Below are 16,250 nucleotides of genomic sequence, written 5' to 3'. Positions count from 1 at the left end.
GAACAATCGTATCCCTTTTTCTTTTTCACTTCTTCTCACACCTGAAGCTCCAGAAGAGAACACAATCTTTCTGCCACATTTCTTGCATATTTGACACTCAATGATATCAGTTCTTCATTTGAAACTAGATTAGATAAGTTCAAACCAAAGATTACAATGCTTTGTTAAAGTAACATTTTAGTGTGCCTTATACTTAACATGCATCATGCAGCCAAATCAGGAAAGCCTTCACACAACAGGGCCGATGCCAGTTAACATGTCCTAAATTCGTCATTTTAATTTGTCGTTTTATTAGCTGAAGGCTTCATCACAAAGTGCTAGGTGACTTGACACTCGAATGAACTTCCATTTCAACGGCTTGGAGGAAGTGGATGACAGGTGTTCAGCCCTCTCTTATCTCTTGCATTTTATGATCAACCAGATATGTATTAACCCGTTTTAATGAACGCTGTTAAACATTAACTAAGGGCGCATAAAATAGAATCCTTAAAAATCCGCTTTCTTCTCACGCTTCACTGTGTCCCCGCTGTAGGAAAGATGAAGGGCTTCTACATCAGCAAGGCTGTAGCGGTGGCCGGTATTATTATAGCAGTGTCGGCTGTGGCCACCATCATTGCTTTGTCCATCGTCTATTCACAGGAGAAGGCCAAAAATAATGCAAAGCCCACAGAAGGATGGACCACCCCTCCAACCGCGACCAGCACGACACCGACCCCGTCAAACGAGCCCTGGGACAGATACAGGCTCCCGGACAGTCTGCTCCCTGAACACTACATCGTGACCTTGTGGCCTCGTCTCCACGTGGATGAACACGGCATGTACATTTTTACAGGGAACTCCACGGTGGTCTTCAGGTGCGTGAAGGAGACCGACCTGGTCCTCATTCACTCCAACAAGCTCAACTTCACCCAGCTCGATGGACATCTTGCCAAACTGTCTACAACTGACGGTTCAAGCCCACCAGCCATAAAGACCACCTGGCTACAGGTGCGGACGCAGTATCTGGTGGTCCAGCTGAATGGTAACCTGGTCCCTGGGAAGTCCTACCAGCTCTTCACCGAGTTTCGAGGGGAGCTGGCCGACGACCTGGGAGGATTTTACCGAAGTGAATATTACCAAGGGTCCCAGTTAAAGTAAGGATGACTTTTCTGCCTTTCCTGTGATTGGAATTATGACGTTTGTCTTTACAGTTGAAATCCATGCTGAAACGATATATATTAACGCTGTTCGATGGCCTCAGAATTGTTGCAACAACTCAAATGCAGCCAACAGATGCGAGAAAGGCTTTCCCCTGCTTTGACGAACCGGCAATGAAAGCCGTCTTTCACATGACTCTGGTTCACGATCGGGGTACGGTGGCACTTGCAAACGGCATGGAAATCGGTTCGTACCTGTCTGGTATTTTTTAAACTGAGGTGCATGTCCCCAGTAGTCGATTTGTAAAAAACAAACTGAGACTAACGTGAACTGTTACCTTTCAGAAACTGTCAACTTCACCACAAATGGCGTTGAGCTCTCCAGGACCACGTTTGAGCCAACAGAAAAAATGTCCACCTACCTGCTGGCTTTTGTCGTTTCTGACTTTGCACACATCCGCACGCCAGAAGGGGCCAAAGTTCTGGTAAGCTGAGGTTTATGCTGGCTCCCATCCTGCTAATGTGGGAGCCAGTAGCCTAGTGGGTAAGACACTCGCCTGTGAACCAGAAGACCCGGGTTCAAATCCCACTTACTACCATTGTGTCCCTGAGCAAGACACTTAACCTTAAGTTGCTCCAGGGAGACTGTCCCTGTAACTACTGATTGTAAGTCGCTCTGGATAAGGGCGTCTGATAAATGCTGTAAATGTAAATGTAAATGTAATGTTATTAGCTTCTGTGAAAAATAAATGAGCTTCTCGTTTATTGAACTTTCCCCCTTCAGATTCGGATCTGGGCCAGAAGGAGCGCTATTGCTGAAGGACAGGGAGATTACGCCCTCAATAAAACTGGGCCCATTCTGGAATTTTTCGAGAGATACTACAACAGCACCTACCCACTGTCCAAATCTGGTAAACGACCGTTCGGCCTGAAATCTAGGTTCTTGTCGAGGGTTCTTTGATTTGAAGGGCACTGAAAGAGTGTTTCCTTTCGCCCTCTAAGACCAGATAGCGTTACCTGACTTCAGTGCCGGGGCCATGGAAAACTGGGGTCTCATAACTTACCGAGAGACGGCCCTCCTCTACGACCCTCACGCGTCCTCCAACGGGGACAAGGAGTGGGTCGCCACGGTTATATCCCACGAACTGGCACATATGGTACATCCATTTACATCAGAATAACCTTGATTTGAACAAACCTGGTTTTAATGCGTTAGGGACCTTGTGTTTGCAGTGGTTTGGGAATCTTGTGACCATGAAGTGGTGGAATGACCTGTGGCTAAATGAAGGCTTTGCTACGTACGTCTCCTACCTTGGAGCACACGATGCCGAACCAGAATGGAATGTTGTAAGTTTGCACTTTTTACTAGGAGCAATGCTGAATTTTGTGTACAGTGAACAAGATTTCAGGAATCTGGTATATTCTTGGTATGATCACTACTTAATACTGTTACTACATGGCCCGTATTTGATGGTTAAATTGTGTTAAACTGTTAAGGTGCCACTGAGGTCCCCTTGATCAAGGTATCGTCCCCACACACTTCTCTCCTGGCGCCTTTCATGGCTGCTCACTAAGAGATGCCCATATCCACTTAAAAATCACATCTTAAGCAATACCGGACAGGGTTTGTCCCATATTTCTGTGTTGAGATGAATACAGCATCATTCTGTTCAGAAAATAAAATGCAGATGAATTGATTAGTTGATTAGTGGATTGATTAGTCTAAGGAGCAAGTGATTGGGTGAGGAATACAGGGTCTGAGCCAGTCAGAAGCAGGGTCTCTTGGCAGAGGGTGGAGAATTGGTAAGAACCGTACAGTGGGAGGAGTCAAATAAGTGCTTGGAAAGTATTCTGGGAAATTATTTTAAAGCTAATGGTATGTTTACTGTGGTGCACACTGGCCTGCCAGCTTTGATATAAAGTGACAATGTATATAACTGAAAAGTTTAGTTTCATGTCATTTGATAATAAAGTACTTCCAATTTTATATATGAATTGTAATATTCATGTATAATGAACACGGCATGACATTTTTCTGCATGAAATGTGGCAACTCTACTACTCAGCCATAGTGAGTACTTTTACTTCCTTCTGCAAACGAAATACTAATTCTGAAGTCCTTGCGTTCATATTCTTCTGAAATCCCATCCAGCATTTCCAAAGAAGTGCAACTCCAACAATATACACTATTAATGTTTCTGTGGTACTGGTTCAGGGAATCGACACCTGACCTCAGTGCTGCTGTGTGAACTCTCTGCAGAAAGACCTGATCGTCCTGAACGCCGTTCACCCTGTGTTCGCAGTCGACTCGCTCGCCTCGTCCCATCCCCTTTCCTACAGTGAAGAGGAGATCAACACGCCGGCGCAAATAAGCGAACTGTTCGACACCATCACCTACAGCAAGGTGCTGCACCTTCTGTTTAGCACTGTTGTAAATTAAAGAAGAATTCAAGTTTCCCTAAAGCGGCGGGCTTAATTAATGCTAAGCAGCTTATTTTAAATGTGGCACTGTGCCCAATGCCGTAATAATTTGACTGTAGATCTGCAGGGCCTTAATTTGCATTTAACTAATGCAATTTCACCAGGAATAGGAATGCATTTTTTCTATTAATCCTACCCTTTTTTATAATTGTTATCTTACATTAAATTACATTATATTGGGGCCATGGTGGCCTAGCGGGTAAGGAAGGTGTCACTGAGGTCCCCTTGAGCAAGGTACCGTCCCCACTGGCTGCCCACTGCTCACTAAGGGTGATGGTTAAATGCAGAGACACATTTTGTTGTGTCACTGTGTGCTGTTCTATGCTCTGTGTATCACAATGACAAAGATCCCTTTCACGTAAGATGTGTTTGTGGGTATGCGATTGCAGGGTGCCGCTGTACTAAGGATGCTTTCAGAGTTCCTGTCAGAGCCGGTGTTTGCCAGAGGTCTTAGTGTGAGTAAGCTAAAAAAATGCTGTGACATAATTAACTTGCAGGGACGTGTGCCAGAACAAAGTCATTTTCTGGCACATTCATTTAATAACTCTGAAACATTGCTCATTTTTAATGGATAAAAGATACCCTCTGTGCATTTTAATACATTATAATTCCACGTGTGCTTATTTCCCCACAGAGTTACTTGAAGGAATATGCTTATAGTAATACCGTGTACGGGGACCTTTGGCAACATCTTCAAAAAGTGAGTGTTTTTTCGGTCGGTTCTAGCCAGAGCCTTTGTGTAATGTGTGTCTGTTTGATTCAACTGATTCTGACCCCCTAAGGAAGCAGAAAACACTGCTGGGCTGGAACTCCCCGACACGGTGAACGAAATCATGAACCGGTGGATCCTGCAGATGGGTTTCCCTGTGGTCACCATCGACACTCAAACCGGGAACATCAGCCAGAAGCACTTCCTGCTAGACCCAGAGTCTGTCCCAGCAAGGCCGTCCGATTATAAGTATGGATGCATTACAATTTCAGAATGTCTAGAATGAATGTATGAATACATTTATGAAGTAGCATTATTATTATTTTTTGCTGTTTTAGTTACGAGTGGTTTGTCCCCATTAAATGGGCAAAAAATGGCATTCATCAGGATCAGCACTGGCTTCTTAACTCATCTGGTAGGCTTGAAATATTACATGTCGTCATTTATCTAAGAAAACACAATTAGTGATGAATAATTCTGAAATTTCAGCTCTGTATGAACCAATGAAATCTGTGGAGTGGGTGCTGGCCAACCTGGACGTTACTGGATACTACAGGGTTAATTACGACTCAGCCAACTGGGAGCGTCTTCTCAGCCTCTTAATCGAAGGTCACCAGGTGAATAAATGCCTGTTGGCACATGACAAGTTACTGTTCCATAATGTTTATCATACCATGGCTAGTTCTTTCCTCGTGTTCTGATCATGTCTTTAAATATGCTGAACTTTACTATCTGAACTTTACTGTCGTAATGAGGAGCTGCTGTACCATAAGATTCCAGCACATTCAGCACCTCAGCAGCAGCGTTGCATGGTACAACAAGACCTCAAATTCACTGATGCTTAATTCATTGGGAAATATTGTTGGTATTTTCATGCAGATAATCCCGGTCATTAACAGGGCCCAGATTGTGGATGATACCTTTAATCTGGCCAGGTAAGAGTAGCTTCACATGCAAAATATTTCAATTAATATAGTTCTCTGTGCACATTTAAGTGCAACTCTTTTAGCTGCAATCAAGAAAGTACTGAAATTAAATAAAATCTGTATTTTACATGTAGAAAACATTTTATTATTATTCATTACATTGAAGGGCAAAGATTGTAGACACCACTCTGGCCCTGAGAACTACACAGTATCTTTCACAAGAGAGAGAATACATGCCATGGCAGTCTGCCATTCGGAACCTGGCTTATTTCTTCCTCATGTTTGAGCGGACGGAGGTATACGGGCCCATGCAGGTAGGTCTGCAGAAAGGTCTGATGACTGAACCTTTTTAATGCGGTTTTATATGTGATTAAATGCGAGCACTGCCCGTGTACTGATCATCCATTGTAGTCTTACCTGAAGAAACAAGTCCAACCCCTGTTTGAGTACTTTGAGAACATCACTTCCAACTGGGAGAAAATTCCGACTCGACACACCGACCAGTGAGACAAAAAATTGATATTTTTATTGGATGTTTATTGCTTTTTTTTTAACCATATGTGTATGTTTATGAGTGGAAAAAAATTACAGCAGAAGTTTAAATTCCTTCTGACATTTACACAGATACAACCAGGTCAACGCCATCTCGCTAGCTTGCAGGACGGGTGTGGAAGGTTGTGCTGAGCTCACCAATGGTTGGTATAAACAGTGGATGGACAACCCAGAAAATAACACGTGAGTCATGCTAATGTATATATAGGTAATATATATAAGCAATCAATGTATTTCAATTTATATTGACATTAGACAGGTTGCATTAGATAAGGGCACTCTTTTAATGTCCTTTTCTAAAATGTAGTATGGAACTGAAGTGGTGGCATTGGGGCAGTGGTGGCCTAGTGGGCAAAGAACAAAAGGGTTGCGGGTCCCCACACACTGACTTCCGGGCGCCTTTCAGGGCTGCCCAATGCTCACCAAGAGACGCCCATATACAGAGTGACTTACAAACAGTAGTGACAGGGACAGTCCCCCTGGAGACACTCAGGGTTAAGTGTCCTGCTCAGAGACACAATGGTAATAAGTGGGGTTTGAGCCTGAGTCTTCTGGTACATATTATGTTACTCACTAGGCTACCACCACCCTGCACCCATGCTGTGTGGCTTTTGGGGACCACAAGTGGGTTAACATAAAATTCTACAGGGATTTTACATTAACTTCTACACCTGGCAAGAGCAACTTAATACAGAAATACAGAAAAAAATGAGCTGGCATTGTTTCATAAACATAATATACTTTTCATGTGACATACTTTTCATGTGCATTTCAATGATCCAGTCAAATATTCTGTTGGCTCTTCATTAAACTATTAGATATTTCACAAAGTACTTATTTTTGGTATTAGATCTCTGGCATGTTTAAATAGTTCTGAGGTCTAACTGGGCTCCGTTTATATCAGCAGAATGTCAGTATATACAGTACATATATAAATATTGTTTCACACCAGAATCCATGCCAATTTGAAGTCTGTGGTGTACTGCAATGCCATTGCTGGAGGAGGTGAGGAGGAGTGGGATTTTGGTTGGAGGATGTTCAGTAACACCACCAACGCAGCCGAGGCGGACAAGCTGATGTACGCCCTGTCCTGCACTAAGGAGCCCTGGCTCCTAAACAGGTGACTTTTCAAACGCTCTTTCATTTGGACTCTTTGAGACCTGCCCATGTTTTACATGCATACGGGGCACATGGTTTGTGCACTTCAGGTATTTGGAATACTCTCTGGATCCTAACAAAATCCGGAAGCAGGATGCCACCTTTGCCATTGTGTACATAGCCAGAAACGTGGTGGGACAGCCGCTGGCCTGGGACTTCATTCGAGCCAAATGGGACTACATCTTCAACGAGTGAGTCGGGATGTGGTGATGGAGCATCTGGAGTGTCGTGATAAATGTGTTACTCTCCCTCATTACTAGAATTCCGATGGCTTTCCACAGATACGGAGGTGGATCCATTTCCTTCTCCAGACTCATCACGGGAGTGACAGAGAGGTTCTCCACCCTGTTCGAGTTACAACAGGTACAGCAACTCCAGCTCATCTGCATACGTGCAGTATTCATTCATGCCGGTTTCAAACTGCAATTTGAATCTGCTCCACAGCTACAGCAATTCAAAGAGGAACACTCTCAGACTGGCTTCGGCTCGGCGGAAATAGCTCTCGAGCAGGCCATCGAGAAGACCAAAGCCAACATCAGATGGGTGGCAGAAAACAACGATAAAGTGCTGAAGTGGTTCTTGTCGGCCTGACGGCCAAATGGGAGTTTTGAAGGAATAAAATCTGACATAACGTAGTGCGGGTGATGCTGTTTTCTGGGCTGCTTAGTGCATGACACTGATCCACTGGCTTGCGTGTTCAACATTTCCCATTTATAATTGCAATTGAGATATATTTATTTAGTCTGTGTTATTAGTAAATATATTGGAATTTGCTATTTCTTTAATAAATGAAATTGTGTAATATATACTACAAATGGCCACGCACCTTCTTCAACATGACAATCTGGTCTTTTTTTTTTTTTTTTACTGTTGAAAGCTTCCAAAGTGTTATTATCATATTAATAGTTTTGAGAAACGTGTTTCTCATTGTTGTAACATTTATAGAATTTTTCTAGTGATGACCACTGGAATCATGTGCCGTTTCATGGTTGAGTAAAGGCTTTTCGGTGTGGACGCCAGGTCTCTGGCGCTCCTCCTCTGCTTGGTGTGAAGCTCAGCGTGAGGAAGTGAGTGACACAGGACACCATGTCGGAGCAGCTGTGGACTTGTCACGTCCGAACGTCTCACCTCACCTCCGGCAGACAGCAGATGCTTCCGCCTCATGCTGAGAAGATACTTTACAGGTTCTTTTTTTTTTTTTTTTTTTTTAGATCCATGTGCTTTTCTTTTTTTTCAAGTTACATTTATTTTTTTGGACGTTTTCTGCACTTCTGAACCTCCCTGCTAACTGACCTTCGGACATGAAGGGGCGTCCTGCGGTCCTAATCCCTTCATTTTGTTTACTGAGCAGAGAAATGAAAGGCTGCCGGGGTGACAATTAGTTTAGCGTCCTCCCGACCTGACTGTGGCCACCGCGGGGGTCTTCGCGAAGACCCCAGCAATCTGTAATGTGCCTTTCCCCCTCCCGCCGTCATGGTGGCAGGCCTGCCGCTTGTGCCTGCAGAGCGGCTGAGGCTTTCAGTAAATTACCCAGATTAGAAACAACCACGTTCATTGTACTGCGTTTTATTAATTCCAAACTTTATAAAGTCAATAAATAAATCTGTTGTATTTACATTACATAAAATAATAAATTATTTTACTAGTTATGTACAGAACTTACAAGGACATTAAAAAATAGTAATAAAAAATTTGAGGTTGCAGAGACTGGAGGTTTGAAGGAGAGTTTGGTTCTTCTAACCCTGTCCATAGAAGGAGCACTGATGCTGATGCTGATGATGTTGGGTGCTCCAGAAACATGTGGCAAAGCTGATGGAACCTGGGTTCTGCAGAGAAAGAGTAGAAAGCGGTGAGATGATCTGTTGATTTGATGCATGAGTCTCAGCACACAGGTCGGCAGGACAGGGGGGTTGAACTGGGGGTTGCACATACCTGATATGCCGATGGGAACTGCTCCATGGAAAAGCTGTCTGGGTATGGGGTGGTCTGACTCATCATGGGGCTGCTGAAGCAGTCTGGAGCTGCAGGCTGAGGGTTTGAGCTCTGGAGCTGGTTGGTGGAGGTCCTCGAGGACAGACCTGTCTCGCTCAGGCCCAGCTGGTCTGACAGGTGGGAGATGTAGCGGATGGTGAGGCGTAGGGTCTCAATTTTGGTCAGGGTCTGTCCCACAGGGGCCACAGAGGCAGGTAGGTAGGTCCTGAGGTGCTGGAGAGCCTTGGTCAGGTCCCTCATCCTCAGCTTCTCACGCTCGCTGGCCGTCTGGCGCTTCTTACCCGGGTACTTCGACCTGGGCTTTCTGGGTTTCTGCATGGCTGCAGGCTGCCTGTCCTCAGTCACTGGTTGCCTGAAAAAGGGCAGATGTTCTGAGGTCTCCTGGAAGGTTCCGCAGTGAGCAGCCAGGGGCGACAGGCAGCAGGAGGCCACAGAGGAGGTGGGTGACAGGCTGCTGCCAGCGCTGTAGTATCCACTGTCTGAACCCACGCCGCTCAGCTCCAGCAGAGACTGGCAGTCAAGGAGGAAATCGGCGTTGTCCTGGAGGTGGAGTGGTGAGCCGGAGAAGTCCATGTCCATAGCTGGAGTTCAGAAGGACGATGTTGTCTTCAGCAGTGATGGTGGAGATACTGACGAAGGCCCTGGACCTCCTCCATATATCCAGAGCGAGGTGTGAATGTTGCACCTCCACCGGCCGCTGCAAGACTTCAAAAAGTCCCACGACCGAAGTGGCACTTCAGGCAGGGGGGCTATGGGAAACGGCAGTGGTGCGAGGTACCAGCAACAGTCCAAAAATCACAATTATTCAAACTTGCCACCAAAAACCATGATCATCTTTTCCAAGTGTGGAATTTATGGGTCCTATGTGCAAATTTTTCAATGTGTAATTCAAATTCAAATTTTATTTGTCACATACACAGTCATACACGGTATGATGTGCAGTGAAATGCTTTCTGCAACTGCTACAGACCACAGTATTGCAAATGTTGCAAGTAAACAGTGAATTTTAGATACAGTAAGTCCAAAAGTTTGGACTCACCTTCTCATTTGTTTTCTTTATTTTTATGACCATTTATGTTGGTAGATTCTCAAAACTATGAATGAACACACGTAGAGTACTTAACAAAAAAAGATGAAATAACTGAAAACATGTTTTATATGTTATATATTCACTCTTGGCATTCTCTCGATGAGCTTCAAGAGGTCGTCACCTGAAATGCTTCTCCAACAGTCTTGAAGGAGTTCCCAGAGGTGTTTAGCTCTTGTTGGTCCAGCTCGATCGGGTTCAGGTCCGGTGACTGTGGAGGTCAGGTCTCAGGTTTTTGTTAAGTACAAAACTCCACATGTTTTGGTTCCTTCAGTGAGAATCTACCAACGTAAATGGTCATGAAAATAAAGAAAACATATTGAATGAGAAAGGGTATCCGAACTTGCCCTGTACTGTATGAGATATTAGATATTAGACTATAATTTTATATATGAGATATTAGACTAAATTGTATACTGTTGTTGTTTTATTCTGTTGTGCTTTAGAGATGCCATGTGTTCACTCATATACTTATATTTACTCATATACTATACCAATAAACACAATTCTGATTGTGATTTTATACCTATATGGGCCTGTTGTTTATCTCCATTAATTTACTGCACAAATCCCAAATTCTCCCATTATTTTCCACATTTCAATAGTTAAGCATTTTAAGTAGTTTGATATAAACGTTGCAGCTGATTCACCTGAGCAGTTTATTCCTGAAGCTCTTGCTGCCTGCAGGTATCCCAGAGGGACGTTCTGCTCTGCAGATGTGGAGGAGGACATTTGCTTCACATTCCTAATGATTGCATTTGTTCCTTTTACATTCTAAAAAAGAAACATGATGCATTTCTTCATCTGATTTGACTGGATGTATTTCCTGAGAAAATCAGCAGAGCTCTCTGGGTCACTTATTATCTTAACCTCGTGGGTGTTAAGTAACACCTCGAGAGGATCCCGGAGGCTGTGGAACTGGCTGCGGGGTAATCTTCCCACAGGAGCAAGTGTTACATTTAACTCCTGTCCATAACACACACAGACACACACACATACTACATCACAAATTCATGTTCAGAAGTAAGCTACTAACATTACTGACTTCTGACCTCAGGGTCAGGAATTAGACAGTGTTTCACCTTATCAGTACTGACGGAGAGTGAATTTGGGATTTGGGAAACACTCCCTTCATTTTATCTCAGAGATGGGTGTGAAGTGACACCACTGACCCTGGCACCAGCTGCTAGGTGACCTGGGTTTGATTCCCACTCAGTTTCTTCTTAGTAGCATTTAAATAGGAGAGATGCATGTCCCTTATAAATAAAATAAAATAACCTCACACATAAAATAAGAGCGCTTTGGAGAAAACAGAAGTATAAAAATGAACTCTGGTTGTGAAGGCATTTCTAAAGAAGGATCAAGGTTTATGTGCATGTGATTATTGGCTAATTATCACATCAGTGTAATTAGGCGTTTAATTTGCCCTAATTGAGTATTGAGGTTGGAAGATGAAAGGGTGTGTGTGTGTGTGTGTGTGTGTGTGTATTAACCCCTTCATTTACACATCAAATGTACGCGACGCCCCTCTGAAAACCAACTCCTGACATTCTGACATGGCCCTGCGCTCGGATTTATAAAGCGCTTCATCTCTAATTAGAGGTGTCTTAAGAAGTGGAGAGGTGCTACAGGTCTCTTTTGAGCTGCTGCCTTGTCTAGACGCCGAGGTGCGAATGAGCCATTCGCGTTCATTTGAGCTCAATTAATCTCAATATCCTCCCTAATTATTTGCTTTTCCTAAATACACATTTGAGCAGGCGCTCCTGCTTTCAGTTGGCATTTGCTTGCTTTAAGACTTCCTGTGCAGAGAAAAGCTAATATACTTTCTAATATGCTAATATACCCCACAGCCAATATACTAACTAATACACTTGTAACATTAAATTACACCCTGAGGGCATTTTCATTTAATATATTATGGCTTAATGTGGACTTATTATCTCTAAAGCAACAAATTCATTTATTATGCAATATAATGACATGATAACATAATTCATTTGGCTGAAATGAAACATGATACATTATGAGTTAGAACTTGAAATAAGTCCTTATTCTGCTGGCACATTAATGTAGACAATCTTCCTTAGTAAAATGAAACCGAACAAATAAAATGTGGCTGCAACAGAAATCCTCAGTTCATGCCAGACATTCTCGAGATGAGGTCAGGAGTTTAGGAAGGCTTGTTAGGTGCTGAGAATGGGCGGAGTCATGATCTCCTGTTCCAGATGTCATCGAAATAATATCAATAACAATAATAACCGAATGGGTTCAAGTCAGAGTCTTATTCTTTACAAAAAGGTTGCATAAAAATCTTTCCACTTTCAACCTACATGTTCACCAGGCACCACAGATATGTGGATACATCGCTCTGCATTCTGAAGACTCTACAACAAGGTGGAAGAGTGAAAATCAATTTTTTACCTCCCGTTTAACCCTGTAAAGAGTATTTGAATGAGTAAAAATGTGCTATACAAATCAAATGTATTATGTAACTCAGCATACATTCAGTGGATCCTGCAGTGCCGGCCAACCCTTATACTATTTTATTTGAATTTATATAATGTTGAATAATAAACTACAGTGGAATAGGGTCGTTCATCATGTTTCACCATTAATTTAATCTGTTTTGCACAGCCCGGGGTGTTAACTTTTTACAACAATTAGTGATCTTTTTGTGTTTTTGTAACCTAACATCCCGCACAGTTTCTGGGTTTTTAATAATGCATGTTATACTTTTCATGTGTGGAAGACCAGTTGTGTTTAGTTTTCATTTGCAGAAAAAACGTGTTCACATAACCCCAAACCTATAAATACATTACATTAAGGCTTGGTGTTTCCATAAAAAAGGCAGAAAATGGTTGTTATTCAAAAGTTTTTATTATAAATACAAATTAAATATATTTTACAATGTACATAGCATACAAATAATAAAAAATATATTACTTCAGATTAAATAAATGTCACATGGATGGAATAAAACAGTTGTCCATTGTTGCTGAGGTCTGGTCTGATGGGCTCTGATTGGTACTCAGCTCCAGTAATCCTGCGGCACGAGTTGGCAGCTGTAGTCTCTGCCGTACGCCTGAAACGAAGAACAGATCGGACGTTAAGTTGGAGGTTCGTCGGAGTTTGGCTGCCCGAATCGGATGAATATGGGTGGATGGGCTGGAGCTGAACATACCTGGCAGGACTGGAGAACCTGTGTGCACTGAGCTGAGTGGAGAAGACGGTCCAGGCTCGAGCTGAGGAGCTCGTTTGGTGGAGGCACCTCTGGAGCTCGGCTGTACTGGTTCAGGTCCATCTGCGTGTGTTGGGATGGGTGGGTGAAGCCGGTCTGGCACGATCCTGCGAATTGTCCCGGCGACTGCCCCCACTGGTCTGGCATGGAGCTGCACTGGAAGTAGCCAAAGATCTCGGGTGAGGTCCGACACCTCGCCCTCTCCTGCTCCTTCCGTTTGAACAGGACCTCCTCGCTCAGGCCCAGTTGTTCGGAGAGGAAGGAGATGTAGCGGATGGTGAGACGCAGCGTCTCGATTTTGGTCAGCGTCTGTCCTACAGGCGCCACGGAGGCTGGCAAGTAGGTCCTGAGGTGGTGGAGAGCTTTGGTCAGGTCCCTCATCCTCAGCTTCTCCTTCTCGCTAGCCGTCTGGCGCTGCTTGCTTGGGTTCTTGGACCTGGTCCTGCGGATTTTGCAGCCGGTGTCCAAGGGCCGGCGGGGCAGGTTCGCCACCTCGGAGCGTGTGAACTGAGCCGCCTTGCCAGAGTCGGAGGGCTGGTGTGAAGATGGAGAGAAGCTTAGATCCATGGAGTGGGCTGGCGAGACGGTCTCTGGCGAGGAGACGCTGTAGAGCTCGGAGTCCGAGCTTGGGCAGCTCCAGGGGCAGTGGGACGGGCAGTCGAGCAGCGCGGCGGTGGAGTCCATGTCTCTGTCTCGGGCTTGTGTCTGGGGGCTGAGCGCCGGGTCCCGGCTTTATCCGAGAGCCGGAGGTGTGAAGTGACACCTCTGCCGGCCTCTGCAGCCACCGGCCTCCCCTCGGCCTGTCTGGGAGGAATGTGCTGCTGCGCAGGGGTGGGAAGGTGTGAATTTTTACTCCTGTCCTAAACAAGACAAAAAAAAAAAAAAGCCTGTAATACAGAACCTACTGCAGTTCTCATGGCTCGAACTTCTGAACGCTGAAAACAATAATGAACAATACATGAATAACCAAATTATTAAATAATACATTATTTTTAGAATTTCATTACACATGTCCGGTGCTGTATGGATACTCTGCTGTAAGCACCTTATAATTGCGCATGCGCTTCAGAACATTCTAGTTCTAACAGCAGTTTAAACGTGTGCGCATTGGTCATTTTTAATAATCGGGAGTCTTGTTAGGCCTGAATATCTCCTAACTGTGTCCATTAACTGATTACGCTTGAGGTGTGACTTTCCCAACGAAGAGTGCGCAGCGTCCTCAGATCCGGGCTGTTAGACGGTCCAGTTCACACCTCACCTGTGAGAAAGGGACCCTCAGCCCCCGACTGGCTGTGGAACACCAGGACAGTCTTGGTCCCCGTGACCCCAAATTCTTGGATACTCACAGGAGCGCTTATGCACAAGACACTTGATCTGAATGCCTTTTGAAACACTGGCGTAGTTAAACATACTGGTTCGTACTGGTCAGACTATCTAAAAATTACTCAGATATGACACGTGTGATCTTCACGTGTGTCTCCAGAGGGTGTCCGTAATCCCTCAGTATGAGCGGTGACAGCTTCACAGGAAATCTTCATTTCCATTAGAGCGCGTTAGGGTTCATGTGGCATGTGCACTGATTTTTTATTGAACTGAATAATAAATGTGTCATTTGAAAGATGAGGATTTTTCTGCAGCTGTTGGTGCAACACAAGCAACACAACTATATAGTAAAAATCCTACGATATACAGTTAGGATCTTAATTACAGTTTAGTTCATAATGTAGATAAACGTGTGAACAACATAACATTGCGCAATTAAAGATTTATTTCAATTAATAAAATGAAAAGCAGAAGGCATTATAAAAGAGCAAGAAGCCGTTCTGTGCAGATAAAATAAAAAACACCATGTCAGTGCATCCTACTGGTGCATAACAAGTGGAAATGTGGAGAAATTGAGAGACCTCCGTAGCGCTGTTTACCTAGGCCACGACCCTGCACACCACCCCCTGTCTGTAACCTCCGTGACTCAGGTTTGGCACCTCCAGGCAGGGCTGGGAAAGCAGGAGCGGTCACCTGTCTTGGCACCTCCACCGTGCCCCCTGTCTGACTCGGGTCGGCTCCCGGGTGCTGGCTTTCCAGACCTCGTCCTCACGCCGCTCACCATGACCCCTCACCGGTCACAGCTCCTGCTACCATAGACAATCGTCATCAGACATAACCGTGGCAGCCCCTCATAACCGAATAACCGGAGCAGCAACGTCATTTCGAATCCTGCCCTGTCCGTGTGAAGGTTCTGCTTCTGTGGGAAAATGGCAGAATGTGACGGATCTTTCACCCACGGTGTGAAGCAAAACAAGCCTCCTGATGCTGATCTGAAGCACAGAGCTGGCGCCGAAGCCGCTCGGGTTATAAATAATGTTTAACCAGGCAGACCTCTCTCTCTCTCTCTGTGCCAGGCCTGTGTGTTGCTGCAGAGTAAAACTCATCTAGGCTGCAGGATAATAACCTCTCCCAAAAAGACCTCTCCCCATGTAACAGTGAAAGCTTTCAATCTCACACTGCATCAGTGTTCTGAAAATAAAAATGAAAAATGTCACTTTCACATCTGCCCACTATATCACATGGGCTCCAGGTCGTGCTGCTGCTGCTGGTTCTGCTGCTGCTGGTGTGTGTGTGTGTGTGTGTTCGGGGTGGATTATGGGGCTTTGTTCACACTTCTGATAAGCAAACATCACCACCCACCTGTGCTGCAGCTTCACACTTGGATGAAGCCTTGTTTTCACAAGAGCCATTCAGCCCTCCGCTCTCTCTCGCCTTCAGACCTTCCTCAGCAGACCTCTCCTGCGGGGCAGTGGTGGCCTAGTGGTCAAGGAAGCGGCCCCGTAATCAGAATTTCCGCCAAGGTGCCACTGAGGTCCCACACACTGCTCCCCGGGCGCCTGTCATGGCTGCCCACTGCTCACCAAGGGTGATGGTTAAAAGCAGAGGACACGTTTCGTTGTGTCACCGCGTGCTGTGCCGCAGTGTT

The 16,250-nt window shown here is 44.7% G+C and overlaps 3 protein-coding genes across 4 annotated transcripts; 1 reads left to right on the top strand and 2 right to left on the bottom strand.

Annotated features, from left to right (window-relative positions):
* Window positions 1-22: 22 nt before the first annotated feature.
* LOC114766396 (aminopeptidase N-like) lies at window positions 23-7,764 on the top strand. 2 transcript variants are annotated; one of them, XM_028957157.1, is made up of 21 exons: window positions 23-378; window positions 640-1,133; window positions 1,241-1,383; window positions 1,482-1,621; window positions 1,921-2,047; window positions 2,139-2,293; window positions 2,370-2,483; window positions 3,397-3,540; window positions 4,007-4,072; window positions 4,252-4,317; window positions 4,400-4,575; window positions 4,665-4,741; window positions 4,816-4,943; window positions 5,206-5,261; window positions 5,419-5,566; window positions 5,664-5,755; window positions 5,877-5,987; window positions 6,757-6,924; window positions 7,013-7,153; window positions 7,244-7,325; window positions 7,407-7,764. In XM_028957157.1, exons 2-21 carry the CDS (start codon window positions 817-819, stop codon window positions 7,551-7,553), a joined length of 2,598 nt encoding a protein of 865 aa, XP_028812990.1. In that variant the 5' UTR covers window positions 23-378; window positions 640-816; the 3' UTR covers window positions 7,554-7,764. The 2 variants fall into 2 exon arrangements, with proteins under 2 accessions (XP_028812990.1, XP_028812991.1); XM_028957158.1 differs by lacking the exon at window positions 23-378 and having other exon boundaries at window positions 1,085-1,133; window positions 1,266-1,383.
* A 934-nt stretch (window positions 7,765-8,698) lies between these two features.
* Window positions 8,699-9,527, bottom strand: mespaa (mesoderm posterior aa). The gene is made up of 2 exons (XM_028957109.1): window positions 8,895-9,527; window positions 8,699-8,788 (listed from the first exon to the last, which is right to left on the bottom strand). Exons 1-2 carry the CDS (start codon window positions 9,525-9,527, stop codon window positions 8,699-8,701), a joined length of 723 nt encoding a protein of 240 aa, XP_028812942.1.
* A 3,372-nt stretch (window positions 9,528-12,899) lies between these two features.
* On the bottom strand, window positions 12,900-16,170 carry mespba (mesoderm posterior ba). Its single transcript, XM_028956639.1, has 2 exons — window positions 13,223-16,170; window positions 12,900-13,123 (listed from the first exon to the last, which is right to left on the bottom strand). Exons 1-2 carry the CDS (start codon window positions 13,961-13,963, stop codon window positions 13,070-13,072), a joined length of 795 nt encoding a protein of 264 aa, XP_028812472.1. The 5' UTR covers window positions 13,964-16,170; the 3' UTR covers window positions 12,900-13,069.
* Between the last annotated feature and the right edge of the window lie 80 nt (window positions 16,171-16,250).

Source organism: Denticeps clupeoides, chromosome 16 (genome assembly GCF_900700375.1).
Source record: "Denticeps clupeoides chromosome 16, fDenClu1.1, whole genome shotgun sequence".
Taxonomy (NCBI): domain Eukaryota; kingdom Metazoa; phylum Chordata; class Actinopteri; order Clupeiformes; family Denticipitidae; genus Denticeps; species Denticeps clupeoides.
Note: the sequence above shows the minus strand (reverse complement) of the source record. Positions and strands in the feature narration are given on the sequence as shown.